The sequence below is a fragment of the Tupaia chinensis genome, unplaced genomic scaffold, assembly GCF_000334495.1.
Source record: "Tupaia chinensis unplaced genomic scaffold, TupChi_1.0 Scaffold000179_1, whole genome shotgun sequence".
Classification (NCBI taxonomy): domain Eukaryota; kingdom Metazoa; phylum Chordata; class Mammalia; order Scandentia; family Tupaiidae; genus Tupaia; species Tupaia belangeri.
In genome coordinates, this window is record NW_006159654.1 from 2344568 (window position 1) to 2364275 (window position 19708).

Consider the following 19708-nt stretch of genomic DNA (forward strand, 5'->3'; position numbering starts at 1 on the left):
GGAGGAGCCCTCCTTGGCCTAGTTTGCCTGCTGGCTCTGCAGCCCTGCAGCCTGAGCTCATGCTGAGGACCAAGGCCTGCTGAAGAAGCAGACAAATGCTCCCTTTCCAAGAGCCAGAGTGGAGCTCTGCAAACAGTGATTGAAGGAAGTCAGTGCACACAGGGAAAAATTGTCTCACTCTCAGGACAGGGCATACGAGTGGGCACAGTTGCAAAGAGAAACCTGCTCTCTCTCAGATTTCTACAAAGCACATAAGAATGAAATAAAATATAACTACCTATAGAGAGAAAAATAATGTTCATTTGCCTCAAGTCAGGTAGTGAGATTAAGATAAGTGTATTTGCAGTACCAAATCTAATGAACATATTCATCTAATACAATATTAGCGCAGGTAACATTACTCATACCATGTTAATATTAAGGCAAAGAAATAAATAAGAGTTATCATCCTAAATCCATATTGTAAAGTAACACCCGAAAGAAGAAAGTAAAGAAGTTAAAATCAATTTACTTTTAAACTGAGTAATTTGAAGTTGAACAAAAATCAGTTATTGCACAAGACACCTGAACAAAATCTAAATACTTTTGTCACTGAGAACAGCCTGAGGGTAGGAAACAACTATGAATGTCACAATAATATTACCCAATGCAAACGAAGCAAATAATTTCATCATGGCCGCTTGTTTCTGCTTTGGCGAGATTGCACGTAGAAAAGTGTGCCTCATGATTGAGAGCCTCAATGTCTGATTGGTTCAACATGGCCCATTAGAAGAAGGTAAATGGCAATAAGAAAAGCATTTCAGAGACCTAGAGAGAGAGAAAAAAAAAATTAGCTAATGGCCAGTGAAGAAGAATTAAGCCATTGATATTATGTGAAGATGTTTCACCTGGGAGGTCGTAATGTAATCATCATCATCATAATGCATAGAACGCTGTGAAGATTGCATGCAAACAGTCTATACATGTGAGAATGATCATTGCACTACAAGAACAAACTCAGAAACAGGAAGCAGAAGTCACCTCAACATGCCCTGAGATATAAGTTTGACAATGGGGAGGATAAGCAGTTCAAAGAGGAAGGCTCTTGGCTGAATGGACACATGCGCTGAATCTTACAGAACTGATGAACACTGACTAGCCTGGCTGGCGAATGCTGGCCTTCCTACCAGAGGAGCACTCATGAACAGAGTCGCAGGGATAACATGGCTCTTTGTGCAAAGAGCCACAGAAGTTGTAGTGTTGCTGGAACATAAACTAAAAAGAAAGGATGCCGCTGCAAAGAACAGCAAAGGCCAGATTACAGAAAGCCTTCTACGTTAAAGAGTTTGAACTTTACTCCCTCAAGTTGGAAAACCCTACAAGTAATTAGCCATAGCGCCAATGGTGAGCCATCAGCATGTTGGAGACTGGTGAACAGAGATTGCTGAAGACCAACCAGGAAAGGTACGAGGACACCAACCTGTTGAAGAGCTGGATAAAAGAGGAGCTGAGCGAACAGAGTTGTAGGGATACAGAAAAGCACAGCATTTGGAAAGCCAGAGGAGTAGCAAGTTCTCTCTCTCTTTTTAAAAAAAATTTTTTTAGAGGTTTTGAATTAGGGTGTGTGCTCCCGGCAGGGGGCAGGGGAGACAGACACAGTGAGAGGGAAGGTGAGAAATTACCCCCTAGAGGGGATGGCCATACCACAATCCCTTCTCCTCCCTTCTCCTCCATTCTCCTCCCACAATCTTGGACACACATGCACATAAGCCCAATATTAGTTTCAAGCCACTGGGTCCAGGACTCGAACCAGGGTCGGCCATGTGGGAATCCAGCGATGTAACCACTACACCATCTGCTGGCCCCACAAGTTCTAATTAGCAGAGAACAATCAGAATAATTGAATAGATACTTCCTTGAGAAGTCCTTTTTCTTCAGAAAATTGAATTGAATCTCTAATCCCATTCCACAAATATATATGTATATATGTATTACATATACATATATACATATGATATTTATAGACAGATATGAGAAAAGAGAGTACACAATTGAATCTGTTCCTCTGTTTCAAATACTTAACCTAATATCTCTTGTCCTTCTATTTAAAGCATTCTCTTTTGTCTTGTCTTCCTGGGAAACAGAATACAGCCACTCAGCGTCATTCCGTCATCTTTCATATGTCTGATTTAGATCAGGTCTTTCTGATTTTCTTCAGCTCACTTAACCTAGGTCTTTACATTTTTCTTCAGAGTCCCTGCTACTCGAACGTTTTTGTTACACATACCTGGAATTTTGCCATATTCTGTATATTTTCTTTCCTGGGTGGGACCTAAAATCCAGAATATACTGAGGGCCTGGACAGTGGCGAGTGTGTTATCCACATGTGCCTCACCATCGTGCCTGCCTTTATACCAAGAAGGCTTTCCTGACAGCGCTTCTTTATGTTCTAATTGACAGCTTGGCTTCATCCTGCCAGCCAGTCTTAAGTTCTATTGGAAGACTTAAATGATCTTGCTGAAATCTTAGAATTGGAAGATACCGTAGGGTTCACTGAGTCCATTTTCCCACTTACTTAAGGATTTTTCCTACTGTAGTCCTCAAGTGCTGCCCAGTTCAAATAAGCCAAGAAAATGCCCTTCCCCTATAGGACATCCCCCCCCCCATTAATGTAACACATTGTGAAATCACTTTAGTACACCACAAGTAGCAATGTTTTTCTTTTATTAGAGAGAGAGAGAGACAAAGAAAGACAAATAAGCAGGAAGAGAGAGAGGAAAAGAGGAAAAGAGAGACAAAGAGGTATTTTTGACATGTCTCACTCCTGTCCCACCCAGGATTACGGGGATATGCAACCGCACCTCATGTGTTCAGATTGGCTCAGGAACTGAACCCAGGCCATCCATGAAGCTTCCAGTCTCCCAGTCAGTGGTGTTATCTGTGCACCTTAGTAACTGGACCCAGAGTAGCATTTTTAAAATCATGAAAAGAGGGCCACCCCAGTAGCACAGTAATTAAGGGAACCAAATCCCACATGGCCAACCATGGTTTGAACTCCAGCCCTGGAGGCTTGAAGGATGTACCATGTGCCCCAAATCCTGACAGGATGGAGAAATGGAGGAAAAGGGATTGCAAAGGGACGACACTTTATTTTTATTTATTGATTTAGAGAGAGAGATAATTTTGCCAGACTGCAATCCCTTCTCCTCTATTCTCCTCTTGGGATTTTTGGGCACACACACGTACTCAGTGTGAGTTTCAAGCCTCCAAATCAGGGACTCAAATGGTGGTCAGCCATGCAGGAGTCCAGCACCTTAGCCACTATGCCACCTGCTGGCCCCAGCATGATTATATTTATTAGAAAATGTTTTCTCTCTCTCTCTTGTCGTCCCCCCCCAACCCCCCGTAAGCACACACATCCCTTGGCAATAAAGAAATAATAATAATAATAGAATGGAATGGACAGGATAGGACAGAATGGATGAACCTAGGGAGGATTCGATGAAATATCATCTGTTAAATGCAGTTAGGGTAATTATCATTTCGTGAAATTTCTGTCTCCATTGGGGAAGGGGGAGATGTATGTGTGTGCGTGTTTGTGTGTGTGTGTGTGTGTGTGTGTGTGTCTGTGTGTGTAAGCTGTATTTCTCACCATATGTTACAGTCTATAACTTTCTATGCTGCCCTATAGAATTACTTTCACCAGTCCTAAGAAATTAGTCTAGGGAACCAGCAGTTAGCGTAATGGCTATGTCGCTGGACTCCCACGTAGTCGACCGCGGTTCGTGTCCCGGACCCGGTGGCTTAAAACTCACGCCGGGTGCGTGTGCGTGCATGCCCAAGATCCCAAGAGGAGAATGGAGGAGAAGGGATTGCGGTGTGACCATCCCCCCTGGGGGGTGATTTCTCGCTTTCTGTCTCTATGTCTCTCTCTGTCTGTCTGGCGAGCGCACGCGCCCTACAGTGAAAATCTCTCCAAAAAAAATTAGTCTATATTTTTATTTTATCAAGTTTTGCTTTCTTTAAAATTAATTTTTCAAGCTGGTAGCATCAGTTCAGCTCAACTATTCTTCATCTTTTTCCTGTTAATCTGTTCATTTAGGCTCACTGTAGCATCTGATCCAGGAACATTTTATCTAAATGAAGAATGTAAAGACTTTTATTAAAGACGTCCCTCCGCCCTCCCTCTCTCCCCTGCCTTTTTCCTTCTCTCCCTTATATTCTCCCTCCTCCTTCCATTCCTCCTCTCCTTTCTTTTTCCTCCTCCTCCTTCTTCCTTCTTCATCCTCTTTATTTTTCTCTTCTTCCTCCTCTTCTTTTTCCTCTTTTCCTCCTCTTTTTTTCTTCTCTCTCTGTCTCTCTCTCTCTGTTTCTCTCTCTCTCTGTCTCTCTCTCTCTCCTACTTTCTGATGTTTTCCTGATACTCAACTGGAAACTCCTCGTTTGTATTTTTTAGCAGCCCAAAGGAATAGCTGTCACTGCTACATCACTTCATGAAACTTGCATTCCTTTTCCAGCACCTCTACAGGGACAATTCAGTAAGTTCATGGAAACTGGAATTAAAGATCGAGTTTATTTTGGTGCAACGAAATGTGGAATGTTTTCCTAACATGCCTAGTATTTTCCTTAAAGCAATTTTCCATGAACTTTTTGAGACCCTGCTTTAGTATGCCAAGACACAGTTCTAGTAGATCACAACAGCCCCACACCCTTCTCCCTGTTCTCACTGCTTCTCTGCACACGATACTCACTGCAGCTTTTCTGCTGTTGTGGCTTTGCCAGATCTTTACTTTTGGATGGAGAGAAGACATCCGGCCCGGTGAGCCCCTGCACACCCGCAAGTTCTGCTTCGACGCCATCTCCCACAGCAGCCCAGTCACGCTTTATGACTGTCATGGCATGAAGGGGAACCAGTTCTGGGGATACCGGAAGGTAAGCGTCCATTGACTGCAGTCATCCTCAAACTGCCGTGGTTAGGCTTTTCAAACTTCAAGGTTTTCTTCAAAAAGACACCGTTTTGATATAAAGTGTTACCTGGACATACACACACGTTTGGAGACTACCAGCAATGACTAAGGGAAAGATACAGTGCACCAGAAGGGACTCACTTTTGATTTTGTGTGTGTCTGCCATAATCAGATACATTAGGTTATGATTGCATAATAGCTTTGAGTCAGAACACTGACCCTGTGAGGGCTTGGTCTAGCCTACCCTGGCAACTCATAAATGGAGGAAATACGCACCCTTAGTAAATATGCACATGCCGAATGTTTTTTCTTTTACTTTTTCTTTCTCTTTTCATGATGGAATACATGCATACACATGAGAATGAGAGAGAGAGACAGGACTACCCTCCAGTATCTGGTCACGCTCAGATGCCCTTCTTCCCAACTTCCAGTCCAACAGGTCTTGGACACATACATGCATGTGTAGAGTGTTTCAGGATAACCAGGCCATGAATTTGAACAGGAGTCACTTATGAGATCTGGCTTCTCTTGAGCAGCACATAACCACTGCACCATTGAGCTGGCCCTCACATACGTAATTTTTTTTGGGGGGTGAGGGGGATTTTTGCTATAGGGCACATGCACTTGCTGGAGAGACAGAGAGAGAGAGAGAGAGACAGTGAAAAATCACTATCTCCCGCAGGGATATGGCCACACCACAGTTCCTTATCCCTAACTCCTGGGATTTGGGGGTACACATGCACATGCACCCAGCATGAGTTTCAAGCCAATGAATAGGTCCAGGGCCCAAGCTGTGGTAAGCCGTGTGGGAGTCCAGCACCTTAACCACTAACCACCTGCTGACCCACATCTTAAGAATCTCAATTCATAATGCACATACACGGATTAACAGATCTATTCACTTATGCAAGAGGGTTGTCTTCAAAAGTTTGCGGAAAAATGCGTATTATGAATAAAACCTACATGGATTTCAAAATTCTCTGCCCCAAAATAAACTCATAATTGAATTCCATTTTTCCATGAACTTTTTGAAGTCCTCTTGTGTATTGCAGGCTCACATTTGGGAGCTGTCTGGATGAGACAATTCCATTAATATCATTATTTATATATTTATGTACATATTGTTGTTACACAGAAAGTGACCCAGATGTAATTTCTCCTAGTGTATCAAAGGAAAATTTAGTCAAAGAATTCAAAAGTTCAAAGCATTAAGAAGGTTAACGCCTAATAACAGAGAAATATTTCAAAGACAAATATAAAATCACATTTTATTATGGTAATAAAATAAAGCTATTAATTTATTGTTTTAAAACAGTTTCATCACAGTCCCCTTCAATAACTCTGTAGAATGTTGTGCAAAATTGTTTTTCAACTTCTTCCCTTTTTGAGGCTTAGCTTGGCTATTAATTAGCAAGTACAACATAAGCTCCATTCCAGAGCCAGATGGTGGCACAAGGGTAATGCAATTGGAACCATATGTGAAGGTCTTGGGTTCGCATACCTGGACCTCCCTGTGCACACTGGGCAAATGCACAAATGCCTGTGATCCTGGCTGGCTGACATTAGGGGAGACCACGTCATGAAGATTCTGTTAGGGGTGCCTGTCTTTCAGTCCTGTCTTCATCTCTCTGTGTATATCTCTTTCTTGTGGGAGAAATACATAAGTGGTAAAATTATATAAGGGGTGGTGTGGTGGTTAAAGCACTGAATCCTCCCCAGCCAGAGAGAAGATGTTTGGCTTATTTTTCGCATGCTCTGGCATACTCCAGCCCTACCTCAGGCTATGATGAACATGTACTTGGCTACGCTGTGGCTGAGGAAAGGTCGATGGCTCCTAAAATTAGAGATGGTTGGAAGGAAGGAGGTGCAGAGGGATAATGTAAGGGCCTATTGGTTTTGATACTTGTTCCCATTTCATAAGTGTTCAGGGTTCTACTTCTTTGAGGTGGGCGGCTACAACTAGGCCCACTCCAAGGCAGATTTGTCTGTATGAGTTTGTCATGCTCCCCAATACCCCCAGCACCTGGCAGGTGATGGCTATGTGGCCAGGAAAAGTATGAAACATCGGTCGCTACAGCCTCCTACAAAACTATGTATTAATACAAACAAAAGAGCCAATAAAAAGATAGTTTCAGATATAATAGGAGGTGGGAGGAATCAGTAAAAGGGAAACTTCACTGCTATCTTTATGAAATGTATAACAAATGATTAATCTTCTTAAAAAACATATATGAGTGATTAGCAGTTAGCATAATGGTTATGTTGCTGGACTCCCATGTAGTCGACCGCGGTTCAAATCCTGGACCTGGTGGCTTAAACTCACACTGGGCACGTGTGCGTGTGTGCCTAAGATCCCAAGAGGAGAATGGAGGAGAAGGGATTGCAGCGTGGCCATCCCCCCAGGGGGTGATTTCTTGCTTTCTGTCTCTCTGTCTTTCTAGTGAGCGCATGCGCCCTATAGCAAAAACCTCTCTCAAAAAAAAAAATATAGATAGATAGATACGATACATCTGAGTATGGTACAATACTGAAGACTTGGTTATAGTCTGACCTTCACAAAGCTACTTTCTGTATGCATCAATGAAAAAACAGATTCGCCATTTGCCTGGTAAGCCTATGGCCCCTAATCAATGGTACATTTCTCATCACTGTACATTCATAGTAAGAGATTCAGCCCATTCAATAATATGCAATTAAGACAAGAAAAAACAGTTGTTTTCATTAGAGAGCTCACAGAAGCTTACAGGTGGGTAAGACCAGCTAATACATGTGCATTCAGAGCTCCTAGGAATAACTAATAATAATAATAATAATAATAATAATAATAATAATAATAATTTAAAAACAGACTCCTCTGATTTCAAGAGGAACTCTTGTGAGCTTTAACACTTTAAACCTTTCTTAGGATCCTAAGGGATCTGTGAAAGGAAACCACTAGATGCAATTGTGCTGTGATTCTCCTGTCTGATCTTTCTGTAGCTGTTGGTCTTCCATTACTTAGGAAAAGGTCACACTCCTGTATTTATATAGCAAGCAAGGTATTTATACTTAATCAGGAATATACCAAAGGCTCAAAAAGGAAAGTCTGAAATCTCTCATCTTGGTTGATGACTCAGGACTATTCAATTGTACCTGTTTTAGAAAATCTCTCTTCTTTATTTCAAGTTCTGCCCAAGGCACAAAGAGAGAAAGCACGAAGAAAAAAAAATCTCTCTGGGATACTAATTTATCTATTGATATGCACCTCTGGGCACTGGGGCTTCCAATAGTTTAGCAATCTTTCTAGTAAGGGGATCCCACCTCCTTTTTTTAGCATATTCATTCATCAACCTTGATCCCTAAGACTGTACTAATTGCTTAAAGTGCTGCAGTGGGCCATCTCCTGAACCCTAAGATAAGCATCCTCATCACCTCTGTTAATGAGGCTTTGTGCTACTGCTTAATGCACATCACCTCCAACCCCATAGCCACCGGGGTAGTCCTAGGTGCGACGCAAGGAGAAACTGACACTAGCAGATTGGAGGTAGAGCCGATATTCAAACTCTTGGATGAATCTGGCTTTATAGTCTCTTGCTTTGTGTATGCATGTGCAAGAGAGAGTGGGTGAGGGGAAAGGGAGAGGAGAAAGCGAGGCCTGGCTGCACTTTTTTCTCCCATTCCTTATCCTGCTGAGATCCACTCACTTGCACCAAGCATGCTCTTTGTTTTTCGTTTAATTTGCTATAGGCATCACGTGGGATCCAGTCATCTTTGCCACCACACCACTGGCTGGCCCCTCGATGTGTTTTTCAAGTTGCCAGGGCCAGGATTCCAGCCCTGATAGGCCATGTAGGATCTGGCTCCCAGCTACGTGGAAATTTCTTGGAGAAAAAAGGTAGCTTGAAACTCCCTAGTTTGATTGAGTGAAGGTTGTTGTCAGGCCACACTTTCTGGTCCACCAGTGGCTCTCAGCTTTTAGTTATTTTCAGATGGGACATCGCTTTTGTGATGACAAAAGAAAAAGAAGGGCATCTCTAGTCTATGGTATTGTAAACACGTTCAGTCACTCAGCTGTATTACAACAGCGGGTACTCTGGATGAGGAGTACTGTTCCTGTTTTCTTTTACCACCAGGGGGACCCCTGTTACAAGAACATTGAATTGTTGAAACCACCTCAGTAAATCTATTTAAACCATCCTCCAACATCCCAAATAAGAAACTGTTTTTCCTTTCCTTTCCACATCCGGTGGGTCACAGAGGCTTGTCACACCCTCCGTCCTCTCTCATGGCTCCGAAATCCATCTCTTCTTTGCCATTTCTATAGCCCCTGCCTTGATTGCAGCCCTTCCCCCTCTTACCCCTAGATTACCGGGAGACCATCATAAAGGATTGACCTGCCCGCCCCCACCCCGGTTATTGCGCTGTGCTGTCATATACCTTCTTTTGGCTTCTCACTGAGTAGAAGATGAAGTGCCTTCACCCCGCATTTCTCACCCTGACCCTTCACAGTCTGGTCATAATGGCTGCTTGTCAGGCCTTTGAGTTAGTCAGGTTTAACCTGTCCCAAATCATCACAAAATTGCAATGTGATCTTGAACGTGCTATTTCACATCAGTGACTTTCTTCATCAATGTAAGAGACAATAATGGAGATAAACTGTGTGAGACTTCTAGCATAGTTTCTGACTGTATAATCAAATTTCCATCTGGGGACCACCTTCACAGTACAGTGATACTGCACTCCTTGAGAGAAGCCAGACCCCACAAGGTGACTGCAGTTAGAGTTCCCAGCCCAGTCAGCCCGAAACATGCCAGGCAAGGTACCCCATGCACGGTGGTTCTTTCTCTCTCTCTAGCGTGTATATTCACTCTTTCATGAATAAAAACATGTTTTTAAAAATTTCATTCTATATAGGCACTTTTTACATTGATGATAGTGGTGAGGCATATCCTGATATACCACATCATTAAAGTAATCTCTCCTAAGCATATTAACTATGGTTATCCACACCCCAAACAAAGAGCTATCTTCCGTGCCTTTTTCTTTGTAAGTAAACACTTTTATGGAAATATACGTCCTAATTTGAGATTCCCCAGATACATAACCTAGAGTGGTTTATTTGGGAGATGGCCCCCCAAAATCTTGGTAGGGAGTGAGGAAGTGAAATGGGGAAGAGATGAGAGTCAATAAAGGTTGCATTATCAAGCAGGTACCACCACAGGCAGCCAGAGCTCGGTTCCATTGAAGACCTCTGGAAATATCATAGAACATCTAGTAACAGCCGGGATATTTATACACCCTCCAGTCAACCTTTGGTTAGGATTGCTCCTGAAGGAACTTTGTTCTCTGACACTTCTGAACTGTTGCTTTTACAAACCACAGTCTTCTTGAGGCTAGAGTAAGGCCTTAGGCAGAGAGATACAGTGACTAACTGCTGGAAGGTGAGCCAGCATTCACTGATGAAGGGTTACAGGCCAACTGAGATACTGCATGAAGATCCAGTTACTATACATGCTCACCAACACGTGATCTTGTCAACTTCTTTTTTTTCTTCATTCCGTAATTATAGTGTGATGTCATATGTTTGTTAACCATTTGGGTATCTTCTTTGTAAAGGAATTGTTCAGGTCTCTTGATTATTTTTTGGCTATTTTAAAACATGGCTTCTGGCTTTTTCTTACAGATTTTTAAGACTTTCTTTAATATATACCTAGATAGGAGTGCTATTGGATATACGTATGGCAATATCTTAATCCAGTCAGTGTCTTACCTTTTTCTGTCTAGTAGGGTATCCTAATAAAAAGCTTTTCTTGATGATTAGTGTTCTTTGTGCCCTACAGTAAAAAATCATGAAGATGGCCTTCTAAATCATCTTTGGATGCTTTATTGTTTAATTTTCTACATTCTGGCATACAATTCTGGAAACATCTTTATGTGTATGTGTCTTATATAAGATAGAGGTTGATACACACACACACACACAGACACACACACACACAGAACTTCAAAAGTTTTGTGAAAATGAAATTAAAGTACAAATTTATTTTGGTGCCAAAATATTAAAAGCCACGTAGTTTTTTTTGTAATGTATACCTCCAAAGAACTTTTTGTTACACATGCAATTGATCAACCTGAGTGTGTGTGTGTGTGTGTGTGTGTGTGTGTGTGTGTTATAGGACTTATGTGCTCACCAGAGACAGGGAGAGAGAGGGAAAATAAGAAAGCACTCCCCGGACGGATGGCCATGCTACAATCCCTTCTCCTTCATTCTCCTCTCAAGATTTTGGAAATACATACACTTAGCATGTTTTTCTAGCTGTCAGGTCCAGGGCTTAAACCATGTAGTTGGCCCTGTAGTATACAGGCAGTCTGTATACTACATGCAATCTGCTGGCCCAACATTTATTTAAAAGATTATTTCTTGGGACCAGCAGTTGATGTAATGGCTATGTCACTGGACTCCCATGTAATCGACCACGGTTCAAGTCCCAGAACCAGTGGCTTAAACTCACGCTGGGTGCGTGTGCGTGCGTGCCCAAGATCCCCAGAGGAGAAGGGATTGTGGCGTGGTCAGGCCCCCTGAGGGATAATTTCTTGTTTCCTGTCTCTCTGTCTTTCTGGTAAGCACACGTGCCCTATAGCAAAAAACTCCCCCCTCCCCCCAAAAAAGAAAACTATTTCTTCCTACTGCACAGGAATGGCACTTTTGTCGCAATATACACATGGATCAGTTGTTGAATCCTCAAGATTTTACCATCTGACTAAATGGTCTGAGTCACACAGTAAAGTAAATTTAATAGAAATAAACTTACTTGGGGCTGGCAAGTGGCATAGTGGTTGAGGCACTGGACTCCCACATAGCTTACCGTGGTTCCAGTCCTGGACCTGGTGGTTTGCTTTATCACTTTCCCTTTCTCTCTCTGTCTCTTTCTAGTTACATTAAAAATAATAATAACAACAAATAAAATAAATTAATAATTCTTTTTTAAAAAGAAATAAACTAACTCAATCTAATAAGAACTATATTTTTAAAGCTCACAACCATCATCATTCTTAGTGGTAAAATGTTAAAGCTTTTCTCAGGGACTGGGAATAAAATAGGATGTTGCCTATAATCATTTGTATTCAAACTCGTACAGAATCTCATACTCTATGTAACCAGAAAAATGAAGAAACTTAAAAAGTATAAGAATTAGAAAAGAAGAAATGAAACAGTCTATTCACAGATAACATGGATATTTAGAAAATCCAAAAGACTAGCAGCTAAACTGTTAGAAATTACTAGGTATATTTAGCATACAGCCAAGTTTCATATACATTAGTAACAAAAAAGGAGAAAAGAAAATTAAAAAGTGATTTAATTTGAGCATCATAAAAAGCCTCAAATAACCAGGAAAAAATATCACAAACGATGTGTAAGTCCTTTACACAGAAAACTATAAAGCACCACTAAATGATTTTTTTATAATATACAGAAATCTATCATGTTCAAGAATTATATGACTCCAAATTGTGAAAACTATCAGTTTTCAAGTTGATTTATGCATTTAATGCAAAACTAATCAAATATCAGCAGATTCATTTATGAAAATTAATAAATGGATTCTAACATGTATATGGAAATGAAAGGGCCAAGAATAGTCAAGAAAAATCTTGAAGAAGAAAACAGAAACAAGCATTATACATTAGAAATGTACCAAGTATCAAGACATTACAAAACTACCTCTATTATGGCTATGTACCATCGGTATAAGAATAGACTAAGGTTCTCTGGAAGGTGAGGTCTGAGTATCGATATTTTCTGAAAGCTCCCAAGAGTTTCTTGGGTTTTTTATTGTTGTCATTGTTTTTGCTAGAGGACACCTACACTCACCAGGGAGGGAGAGAAGGAAAGTGAGAAAGAATACTCTCTGGGGCATGGACATGCCGCAATCCCTTCTCCATTTCTCCCTCTTTTCGGGATTTTGTGTGTATATCACACACGCCTCCCATGTTTCTAAGCAGCCAGGTCCAGGACTGGAACCAGGCCATTGGCCATGTGGGATCTAGACTTAACCACCATATCACCAGCAGACCCCCAAGAAGTTTTAATAGGCATCAGATGGAGGAGCACTCTTCTAGCTCACATGTTTACCTACTTTCTTTAACCTGCTCCTCCTTTCTATTAAAATTTTAAAATTTCCCTTCTTCTGTACTCCTGTGGCATTTTGTTCTCTTATTTGTACTCAGCACCATATTACACATAGTCACTCGTCTCCCCTTAACTACCTAAGGATAAGAACTTTAAAATGTATGTTTATATGACCCGACTAGTACCTAATATATGAAGTTCCTAAACAAGCAGCCATTGACTAGCTTAAAGAACCACTGGGTTTGATCATTGATATAAACCCCTCCTTCATGAACCCCAGGCTGTTCTGGATAAAACTTAACACATTTCTTTGCCTGAAAAACCACATAAACAACCTCCCCAAAGACCCAAAGTGAAAGATTAAAATTACTTTTCTTAGTTGCTCTCTGGGGTGTTCTGTTAGTTTAACTTCCATGAAAAAGGACTTAAAAATGACATCAAACAGTAATTGCAGTTAAGAAGGTACCTGCCAGCCCAAATTAGTAACAATGTAACAGTCCCATTAGTTTAAAATGTGAGTGGGTGAAATTCTCAGCAAGCGCCTACTTTTGACTATTTATTGTAATTTATGATATATGCAAAGGCTTCACTTTGGCTGTTAAAATCAAGATAGCCACCATGACACCAGATGAAAAGCCACCAGATCGGTATTTTGAATCATCCTGGTTAGGTATTGATTTAGGATTGAAAATGTAGGGAACCAGCAGTTAGCGTAATGGCTATGTCGCTGGACTCCCACATAGTCAACCACAGTTCAAGTCCCAAACCTGGTGGCTTAAAACTCACGCCAGGCGCGTGTGCGTGCGTGCCCAAGATCCCAAGAGGAGAATGGAGGAGAAGGGATTGCGGCGTGACCATCCCCCCTAGGGGGTGATTTCTAGCTTTCTATCTCTATGTCTCTCTCTGTCTGTCTGGCGAGCACACGTGCCCTATAGTGAAAACTTCTCCAAAAAAAAAAAGAAAATGAAGAAAAGGTATACCATACCTTGAGTTTAATTAAAAAGATATGTAATTTGGGACCAGCAGATGGCATAATGGTAACCATCGCTGGACTCCCACATAGTCAACCACAGTTCAAGTCCCAAACCTGGTGGCTTAAAACTCATGCCGAGTGCATGTGCATGCATGTCCAATATCCAGAGAAGAGAATGGAAGAGAAGCATTGTGGCATGGCTATCCCCTCTGGGGGGAGTGGGGTGATTTCTCACTTTCCATCTCTGTCTCTCTTGTAAGCACATGTGCCCTATAGCAAAAATATCTCAAAAATAAATAAATAAATAAATAAATAAGATATGCAATTCACCTTTGGTTCTGATAAAAGAAGCCCCTACAGAGATCCTAGACTGGTGTTTATTCTTGGGCCATCACAGTCTCCCAGGTCAGCCCATTCATTTCTGGACAGTACCAATTGTCAGAAATCTCTTTCTCAGCCTTTGGTAACACATAGATGCCATTTACTCCATTTTACTTGAGTCAGATCCGAAATACTTGAACAGTGCGTGCCTAGTCTGATCTTTACTTCTAATTGAATGGCTCCACTTCCTGTACTGCTCTTTGTATAACTTAATTTCTATCTACCTCAATCTCATGGTACACACCAAGTGGACTCTGGACACTCCTAGAGAGTGGCACAATGCCAGGGCAGGGCAGAACATTCTAGGTGTGGGTCAGTTAAGGAATGTAGAATTGATTTTTAGCACCTTTTGTTATGAGTAATGTTTCTGACAATTGACCCTGAGCTGATTGACTTCTGCCATAGCGTCACATGGTGGGCTTCTTAATGAACTTTAAAGAATAAGCAAACACAAACTCTACTGTCCTTTTCTGGTGTTTTGCTACACAGACATCTCTCTAGTCTTAAATCTGTAGAGGTCATCTTGTATATTTTGTATAACTATCCATTTGTTTACATTAAATTCTCTCTCACTCGATTTACCCCAACCTGGATTTTAACTCTGATCCAACTTGTTAACAATTGAACTACTTTTGTTCCATCCATAGATTGAATCAGCATCCATTCCCGGCCTTATATATGTTGTGGATCTCCATGTGCAAAATCAAGAACTGAGCCCTCTATCATATAATAAAGGTGACATTGATCCATTTAGGAACATCTTTTGAAGGAAGTTATTCTATTAGATAAAAATTTACCTAATAGTAGTAATTCTAGACTACCATTTTCCATGTTGCCCATAAGAAAACAAAGACACACTTTTTTTTTTTTTTTTGGAGAGATTTTCGCTATAGGGCGCGTGCGCTCGCCAGACAGACAGAGAGAGACGTTAGAGACAGAAAGCGAGAAATCACCCCCTCAGGGGGGATGTCACGCTGCAATCCTTTCTCTCCATTCTCCTCTCGGGATCTTGGGCATGCACGCACACACGCCCAGCGTGAGTTTTAAGCCACTGGGTCCGGGACGCGAACCACAGTTGACTACGTGGGAGTCCAGCAACATAGCCATTACGCTAACTGCTGGTTCCCACAAAGACACACTTTTCAAACACCTTGCCTAAAACCAGATGCAGAATGTCTGCAAAATCCCCGTCTGTAGAAGAAGACTTAAGTCGTTGTACCCTATCATGTTATCATTCCTTATGCAGAAGAACTCAGGTCAAATTGAAAATGCAACCACCTTGTCAAAGAAAAGCCAGGCTAGCACCACGAAGGACCAGCACTAAAGCTACCTTTTCAATAAACAGTGCTATCTTCCCATTCTGTTTTTATCTACACGTTTAGCTCATATGAAGTCACTTAGCTATCACAACCTTCTAAACTTTGCCATTTCAACTTAGCCATATCTCTTCTGGCTGCCTAACAGTCTTGCCTGTCATTCTCTGACCAGTCGGAGAAATGCTTCATCACAGAATATCTCCCGGCTCCTACATAAGGACACAGTATCCAGGATTGAATGCTTGCCAAGATCTAGACTGTCAAATGGAAAAGAATCCTGGTGATAGGAACTATGAAAAACTTAAATCAATATTAGCTGCTGAGAATGATTCTTCCGTGCTGAGAAAACTTGTAGGCCATGCTAAGGGTGTACCTAGGAGAATAAGAACATCTTGAATGGTAGAAAGAGTGGGGGCTAACACATGAGAATGTATTTTTGGTAATTCTGGCTGCTCTGAGGAGAATTGGGAGCACAGGTGCACACCCCTTACCTGTACCCCTAGAAAGCCCTTGAGAGGAGCAGGAGTGCTTGGAGGCCTGCCCTCTCCTGCACTGTCTCAGCACACACACCACGCATCTCTATTGCAGCACTAAGAAGCATTGTTGCTGATTGGCCAAACTAACCACTGATGCAGGGGGACCAATTTTCTCTTCCTGTGAAGAATTATACCTGTCAAAGGAAAAAATGGAAAAAGGTAGACAATAAAACTGGTTTGTCCCTTTTATGCCTATCAAGGTATTACCTATTTGCATTCTCTCCGATGCCAATAGTAAAAATAGGCAGCAAAAGCCTATCTAATCTTTCTCCCGGAGAGCTTAAAGGACAGGCATATATCAGCCTTGTTCTTTAACACAAGAGAGAAAAATAGATCCTTTTATTCCTTATCCCGTACTACTCTCCTCCCCTCCACTCCATTCATTTTACATGTGGGAAACCTGAATCACTGACAAACTGTCAACGATTATTACCAAGGATAAAACTAGGATTAAAAGCTAGTCGCATAATTCCAAGCCTTCATTCCTTCACATCCATATTAGATACGGAAGGCATTGGACAGTTCTCTTACAAAAGCATCCTCTTTCAGCATATATCCTTTTATAATTCATTTTTCTATGTACATGGAAATTTGCAGGAGAAGGTGACTCAGTTCTCCCTACATTACATAGGGGAGCAGTTCTGAGGTCCAGTCCAAATCTAAGTGCTTACTAAGCATCCAAAATATCCAACTTATTATACCTAAAACAAAAATTGTATCATTCCTCCTCAACCCTGTTCCTCTTTCTGCATTTGTTGCCTCAGTCCTGCTTTCCTTCCAGGCACTACCTCTTCCCTCAAGCTCAATATCCACACATCATTAACCAGAAGGCCCTGTGTACTGAACTTTTCAGCAACCCCTCAGACCATTGCCTAGGTCACTGGAATAACTGGCTGTAGTTCATTTCCTCCCTGCCTCTACTCCATTTTCTCATTGCCACCTTCAATATAGATGTTAGACTGTATTGCTTTAAATCCTTCCATGACTACTCAATACTTGCATGGGGACCAGCAGATGATGTAATGGTTACATTGCTGACCTCCCACATGGCTGACCACGGTCAGAGTCCTGGACCTAGAGGCTTGAAACTCACACTGGGCACATGTGCATGTGTACCCAAAATCCCAAGAGGAAAATGGAGGAGAAGGGATTGCATCCCCCCTGTGAGGTTATTTCTTGCTTTCTATCTCTCTGTCTCTGGTGAGCACACTCACCCCACAGCAAAAACAAACAAAAAACATTGCATGAAAAATCAAGTCTGAGCATAACCCAGTTTTTTCATAATGTGATTCTTGCCTATCCCTTGGATATTATTATCTGAAATTATCTTCCATGTTTCTTGTGCATCACTCATGCCAAATAACTTGTTGATCCTCCATACCTTTGACATCATCTCCTGTCATTCTCACTCTGGCTTCCTCTCTGTTCCTTTAACCTACCAGGGTGCATGCTTGCTCAGGGCCCTTTGTGCTGGCTATTCCTCCTGTCTGAGACCCTTTTCACCCAGATACTTGCTTGGCTAATCCCCTTACCTTCTTCAAGACTACGCAGATGCACCATCTCAACAAGGTTTACCCTGACCACTCTGTTTACATTTGCACACTTCCACCATCATCCAGCACTCCAGGTCCTCCTGATTTCTTCAGTATTTTTTATATCACCTCTAAGTAGGCTATATACAAAGATACTTTTAAAAGTTTATAAAAAATGGAATTAGAGTACGAATTTATTTTGATGCAAAAATAATTGAAATCCTTGGTCATTATCTCATAATATGCATTTTCCATGAACTTTTGGAGGCCCTACTCCCAGATTTTTTCTATTGTTTTCATTATCCATTGTTCATGCCCCACTTTCCTACCCTTACACTTACCTCTAGAGTATAAGCTCCATGAGGGCAAGGATTTTTATCTCATAAAGTTCATCGATGTATCCCAAGCACCAATACAGAGCCTAGCAAATTGGTGCCCAATACATTTTTTGTTGGATAAATTGAATGCATATATGTACGTGTTACCTCTCCTTGTGCTTTTCACATGTTCTTCCCTCTGTCTGAAAGAGTTCATCTTGTTCATCCTTACTGCAATCTCATTGACCTAGTTTTACTTCAATCATTTCTTGTTTACTATTTGTTTCCTTGATTAGTTAGGTCAGAGATTCTATCTTATATTATCTTTCTATGCCTTTTTCCTAATACATACCAGAAAATGAAAGGCCTTTAATATTTGTTGAACCCAACTGACCTGAATAATGTTTTATCCACGCAAAAAGGCCTAAACACTGAGATCAGGTGCAAACGCTGATCACGACTACACGAAAGAGCTCATTTCAGAGCCATAGATGACCTTTGTTCCATAAATACTCTGGCTTTAAAAAGGAGATTAAAAAGGGAGATACTTGGATCAATTTGGACAGCTGGTTGAGAAGAGCCTAATTTTTGCAAATTCTATTTTACCGGGATGTCAGAAAACACAATTTGGTGGTAAATAGCTGGTCTCAGACCAGATGGCTAGTATGTTCTGATTTTTAGAACTAGGGATGCTCCCCTACTAAAAATAAATTAGGGAACGGGAAGAGCAGAATCACTACTACTTAGTTACTGGCTTACATGCAAGACATCGTGCCAGCAACTTTACATATATCAACTCATTTTATCTTCACAACAAATGTGTCAGGCAATTTATTATCTGCATCTTGCAAATAAGTAGGCTGAGGTATAGAGAATTAGATGACTTGTCCAAGGTCACATAGCATGACTAGAATACGATAAAGCACATACAGCCATAAATCCCAGGCCCTTCACCCAGCACCACGTGGCCTCTCATCTACCTATGTAGTGGTTGTATTCTCAGAGTAATCTTCCTATACATTATGAACTTTGGCATTTGGTTTCTTTATGACCCCAAGTACAGTGTGGAATGCTTTCTATAACTCACTCATTCATTTAGTGTTAGAATTCTTTGTAAGTATGGAATGTAATGAAATTTAGTACAGACTTGCAAATACCACAGTGTCACACCGATGCCAGTCAAGTCTGTCAGCCTCCTATGATGAGATGTCCTTTTCAATGAGCTACCTGGGAAGTCCCACCCAGGCTTTTCAGTGTGAGCTAATCAGCTGACTCCAGGCCTTCACTATGAAGGGCAATTTAGAAATCCTGGATATGAACTGCGTTTCCTGCTTAAGGATTTCTAATGTTCTTAGGAACAATGAAAATCCCCAAAACCAAATAAGAGGGTAGCCAACCAGGGAAAGCAGAAGTAAAGCAGACTCAACGCTGCATTACGCTGTGAACAGCCAGAGCATAGGCTGCACCTGCCCTCAAGAGTGAACAAAGAGCGATCTAGTGAAAACACAGAAAGAACAACTTCTATTACCCTTCAAGGAGATTGTTAAGGAACAGAAAAGCTTGCTGAAGCACCCAGAAACCTACTGCACAGAGAACA

The 19708-nt window shown here is 41.4% G+C and overlaps 1 protein-coding gene across 1 annotated transcript in view; it reads left to right on the forward strand.

Annotated features, from left to right (window-relative positions):
- The window catches only part of LOC102497216 (polypeptide N-acetylgalactosaminyltransferase like 6), a 214630-nt gene that overhangs the window by 191741 nt on the left and 3181 nt on the right, over nt 1-19708 (forward strand). The window contains exon 7 of the mRNA XM_027771040.1: nt 4762-4911. Within this exon, the coding sequence (XP_027626841.1) occupies nt 4762-4911 (150 nt within the window). The remainder of the gene's footprint in view (nt 1-4761; nt 4912-19708) is intronic.